At 49.7% G+C, this 5,012-nt stretch overlaps 1 protein-coding gene across 1 annotated transcript; it reads right to left on the bottom strand.

The window, feature by feature from the left end:
- Positions 1-1,258: 1,258 nt before the first annotated feature.
- Positions 1,259-4,145, bottom strand: TGME49_211360 (hypothetical protein). The gene has a single exon (XM_002371230.2). The coding sequence runs from the start codon at positions 3,926-3,928 to the stop codon at positions 1,337-1,339; it is 2,592 nt and encodes an 863-aa protein (XP_002371271.1). The 5' UTR covers positions 3,929-4,145; the 3' UTR covers positions 1,259-1,336.
- Between the last annotated feature and the right edge of the window lie 867 nt (positions 4,146-5,012).

The raw sequence follows: 5,012 nt of genomic DNA, 5'->3' as shown, positions 1-5,012 counted from the left end.
TCCCGCCTGCAGAAGCTAAGGACTATTTCACGCTAAGTTATCATTGCTCGCGTGTTTGGTGAATTGCGCGCCCGAGGTGGAGCCACAGAGTGACGAAATGCTTGAGGACGGGAGCGCATGCAAGCCTGTGAGAACCGCAAGGAAGAGCACATCCTATAACGGCAAGCAACATTGCATTCTACGTCTCCACGAATGCGGTGAAAAAAGGAAGAGTCGCTTCGCTCATGTTTCCCTTGACGGCACACAAGATCCCAATTTCCCTGGAGAATCGTGCGGATTTTTTGCGGGATGAAAGCGCATCTTGAACACCAAGCAAGACTAGATAACCCGCGCAGCGCCACCCGGACAGCAAGCCGTCCTTCGACCGCCTACATAGAAGAGCTGCTTCTTCTTGTTTTGCTGGAATAACTAGAAGCAATCTCACGTGCATGGGCCTACATAATGTACCGTATCGGTATCTATTACTTTTAGGAGAACGCAGATATGTACTCCTCAGCAAAGTGCCGCACCCCATGGTCACGGAAATTGTTCAAAGCTTGTACCGTGGACGGGCGATGCCACTTAGCTTGTGTTTTTGTGATATGGAGCTTTCTAGCACTCCAACGAAGAGAGAAACCTCCATCCTGCGGATATCCTAAGCGCCTTTATCTTGGTTTAGAGGTGAGAGTTCTCACAGTGACAGATCTGGCAGTGACAAGCTGACTGTTTGCATAGAAAATTTGTTTTCTTTTTGTTTCCCGTATTAGCTAATCCTTAAGCCTCAATACGTCTACCTGTCAGATCCTTACACCTAAGAAGATGCACAATCGAAACGCTGAATAATGTGGAAAACTGCTACTTAGAAGTCAGTATGATCAGTACTATCGTACTGGGAGTAATCGACTCTGAGACGCTCATAAGAGTAACTGATGTAACGGGCCGCAGCAACTTCTCTTTAATACTGTCTACGACGTTTACTCGGCGTGATCCACCTCGCACGGCCTGCGTGATGCTCTGAGAAGCATCGATTGTTCTATTGGCTCTACTGACACCCCCTCTGAGTCCAGCAGGATTAGGGAGATCGTAGGTTTATATTTACAGTCCTTTCTTGTTTCACGAACGAGACACTTCCTTCGCAGATATTTCTTCACCGTGCCTACAGTGGAGATGAGATGGGTGCTGCTTTGTCATAGAGATACTCCAGCAGGGTCACAGGGTAGCACAGCCTGCTTCGGTGCTAGGACTCCTGATGAATGGACAAAGACGCCACTACAAAAGAGGCGCCAAATGTCTTCGGTGATTTTTTTCTGAGATGAGATGTATGTTTCTATAATGAGCAACTGCCCAATTTGCGTTGTCAGATGACGATGAAATCGAGATCCCACGGCCATGCAAAGCTGTCATCGTGGGCGTGATCGTTATCCTGAAACCAGTCACTATCATCAGATTCTAAACTGTCTTCGAATTCCCAAGAGTCTACGCCAAGCAGCGCGCCGTTTCCCCTGTCGAACCCTACCCGCGGAAGTAGGAGATCCTCCAGCGTTTCCTTAGAGACAGAACCATCACTTAGGTGAGTGAAAACATTCCCCGAGTCTCCCCCAACTTTGTCATGCGCCTGGAATTCTCGGGTGTCGAGTGTAGGAATCTCCCATTTCAGAGCAGCATCACTGGATCCGTCTCGTGTGTCAGCTTCCATGGTCAGACTGTCAGCTAACAAGTCCAAAAAGCGGATGTTCGACATTAATAGAGGGTGGCGCTCACCCTGCTCACCAGCATCCTTATCCCTTTTATTCATTTCATCTGCTAATGCCACAAGTGGCTGGTGAAGAAAAGGAGAGTTGTCAACTGCCCTCGCAGCATACTCAGCTGTTTTCCTTTCAGAGGAAAACACATTGCCATCACGGCTTGTTTCGTCGTCTAGCTGAGCTTGGGGGGGTTCTTCGGGAAGGACGATCTCGTGGCCGCGATCCTCAAGCTGCACTTGAAGATACTCTTTCCATAGGGCTCGCTTATGTTCTAAGGGGACGTTATCGAATGAGTACTGGAAAGCGATATCTTGCAGGGTGCCCACGTCGGGCTTCTTCTTTGCTTCTTCTGCTCCTTCTCGCTCTACCTGATCATAAAATGCTGATAAGGCTGCCGCAGTTTCTGCATACCGGACGGCATCTAAAACGGCGGGGCCATCGTTTTCCAACCCGCCTTTCGCGCTGTCCCGCGGATGGTTCTGCCCTGACAAGGCCAACCGCAAAGAGTTTGTGAACAGAGGAAAATGAATTGATCTTTCCCTCATCTTTTCCTCCAGTATTTCATTCAGCTTACGATCTGCAAAGACTGTGGAATCGGTCAGCCACTCCATTCTACCGTGGGCAGTGGCTTCAGCTAGGCCCCCAATACCCTGAGTTCGCCGTCCAGCGGATCCCGGCACGAGACTCGCAATAAAAGAGTGTGAATAGGCCGGGTACAGAAAGCGCTGCAGTGCAGTCACTACTGTTTCTTCTGGGTCATCGAACACCTCAAACCCTCCCACAACTTTGCGTTTTCCCTTAGGTCTTTCCCTGTTCTCCACCTTGGGACTGAACGGGGAATTTCCTTGCAGAGCTTGTGGTGGTTTCTTTGTCTTAGACACTGGGTACTCTTTGGTGGGTGGTTGAACAGGGATTTGATGAAAGTGGGTGTTCACTCCTAGTCGCTCTCCAAGGGAATCGCTGCCTTCCATGACTGACGCGAATACACTTGCCGTCATGCGGTGCTCTATCGCACGGCTTCCGGCACCATACTTTTTGTATCGGTAAGTCCTCCACTGGACACGCTCAGGACGGGACTTCTTGATCTTTGATGTTCGGACCGACACAGTGGCATTTTTCCCCTGCAGGTGACGCAGCTCGAATTCCAGGGACCCTTGCTGCTGGATCAGGCGATGGCTCTGAAGGGAAACAAGTGATTCCAGGAAAGCTGTGAGACGCTGCTGTTGCTCCAAGAGTTCCTGCACGTGGGTCGCTAGTACTACGAGTTCTGTCGGATTACCAAATGCCAGATCATGAACGGAAGAGCTACCTTTCTTTCTGTCATGTTTCACCCCTTCGCTGTGACCGGCCACACCTTCCTCAGTTGTTCGAGCCCGACCTTGCCACTCTTCCAAACTCTGTTGGTCACTTTGCGAGCCGGGAGAATCCGTCGCACCGAGGAGTACATGTCGAGGAACTAAGCGGCCGACACTGAGACTTGCGAGCTGTTTTTGAAGCGTATCGACGGTCTGTTGGAGACTTGCCAAACCCCTGCGGAACTCCGTTTTTGCTTCTCGCAAGGAATCTCTGTGGGTCTCCTCTTGTCCTTTATTCCTCCCTCTCGAAGAGAGGAGGAGCAGTCGACGGTGCTCAAGTTCCTCGTAGCGCCTCCACTCTTCACCTAGCGATGCCTGCTGGTCTTTAGCTCGACCTAAAAGCTTTTCAAGTGCCTCTTTGGTGGCTGTCTCAATGCCACTGGCGACTGCCACAACTTCCCTTTGACGTTCGTGCAGCGCAGAACGTCTAGAATCTGTAAGTGGGAGCTTTGGAGACGGGTTGATCCATTTGTGTTTCTGGAAGCCCTCAATCTTCAGTTTGCCCTGTATTCTTTTTTGTCCTCCTTTTGGCTGTGTCCCGATGCCGCCCTGATGGGATTGACCATCACCTGATGTAAATTGCTGTTCAGCAGCCTGCTTTTCAGTCATTGAGAAACCCTGCAGCTGTCGCGGCTTCTCTGAAGACAGGGACGGATTCCGTTTAGACTGTCTGGCAACGTCAGAGTCTGTTGCCTGGTCCACAGGGTTTCTGAATTTTCCCTCTAAACCGGTAGCTCTGCGCTTGTCTCCCACTTTCTTCCCACTCTTTTCATCCTGCGTCAAAGTCCCAACCACATTATGCTGCTCCTTGATGGTTGACTGTCTTCCCAACTGCACCTCCGCTAACATCTCAGGGATATGAGCAAGGCTTTTGGTCGAGATGTTGGTGTACCAAAGTGGGTTATCAACCACTGTAACGTGAGCAAGAACAAGAGATGCAGTGTCATCCGTCGTTGATAACGGTGCAGAATATCGTGGCGACGAATGATTAAGGAACACGGGAGTGGCATGCTCTGGTGATGTTTGTGAATCCAGAACTCTTCGATTCGTTGGAGTGCCCGAAACATCTAAGTGAGCAGCCGATGCGGATACAGCGGTGGTGGACTGGTGCTGTACGTAAACCGGAAAGCACAGTCGAGTAAGGAATACTGCCACTGGGAACTAAACACTCCGACGAACAACAAAACTGCCACGACTCTACCCGTTCCATCCACATCTCGGAATGTGATGGTTCCATAGATAGTAATGAAAATACCTACATGCACTGACAAGGTTTTCACTGGCGGAGGGACGAACAGGATCATTCAATACACAGCCCACTAGCAGTGGTGACCGTTAGAAAAGGAACGGAACACCTTACCGTAGAGCTGGAATGATTGGAGCGCGCTGAACGGCGTTCGTAGACATCAGCGCTGCCATCGCTTACAATGCCCTTAAGCAATTCAGCCTTCGCATTTTCTCTATATCCATGGCTGTGAACGTTCCAGTCTGAAGTTAGTAATGATTGGGAAGAAGTCTGTTGAAGGTCGTCCGCCATCGACCTGCCATTCGACTTGTTCTGTGAACAATGCACCTGACGCACAGCCTGACCATGTGGCAGATCAATCCTACCTGAGATACGGAATGTGCTTAACATTGTTCGCATTGTTTATACCACCTTGCCACTAGAATTGTTCTTTTTACTGAAAGACGAAATAGTCTTCCAGCAACTTTTTAGGGACACCCGACGCTTCATCAGCATTCACCGTTGACTACGATTGTATTATCGAGAACAAATATGTGAATGCAAAATCGAAACGTCGATGCACGCTTGCGTTAGGTGAACTCAGTAACGGCTTAAGACAATACGGCTACCTCCGACTACCCTTTTTAATAGTTCTGAAGGGTGGAATTCTACTATTCTGTAGTATGAATGGCGACCTGGTACTTGGTC

Source organism: Toxoplasma gondii, chromosome IV (assembly GCF_000006565.2).
Source record: "Toxoplasma gondii ME49 chromosome IV, whole genome shotgun sequence".
Lineage (NCBI taxonomy): Eukaryota > Apicomplexa > Conoidasida > Eucoccidiorida > Sarcocystidae > Toxoplasma > Toxoplasma gondii.
Note: the sequence above shows the minus strand (reverse complement) of the source record. Positions and strands in the feature narration are given on the sequence as shown.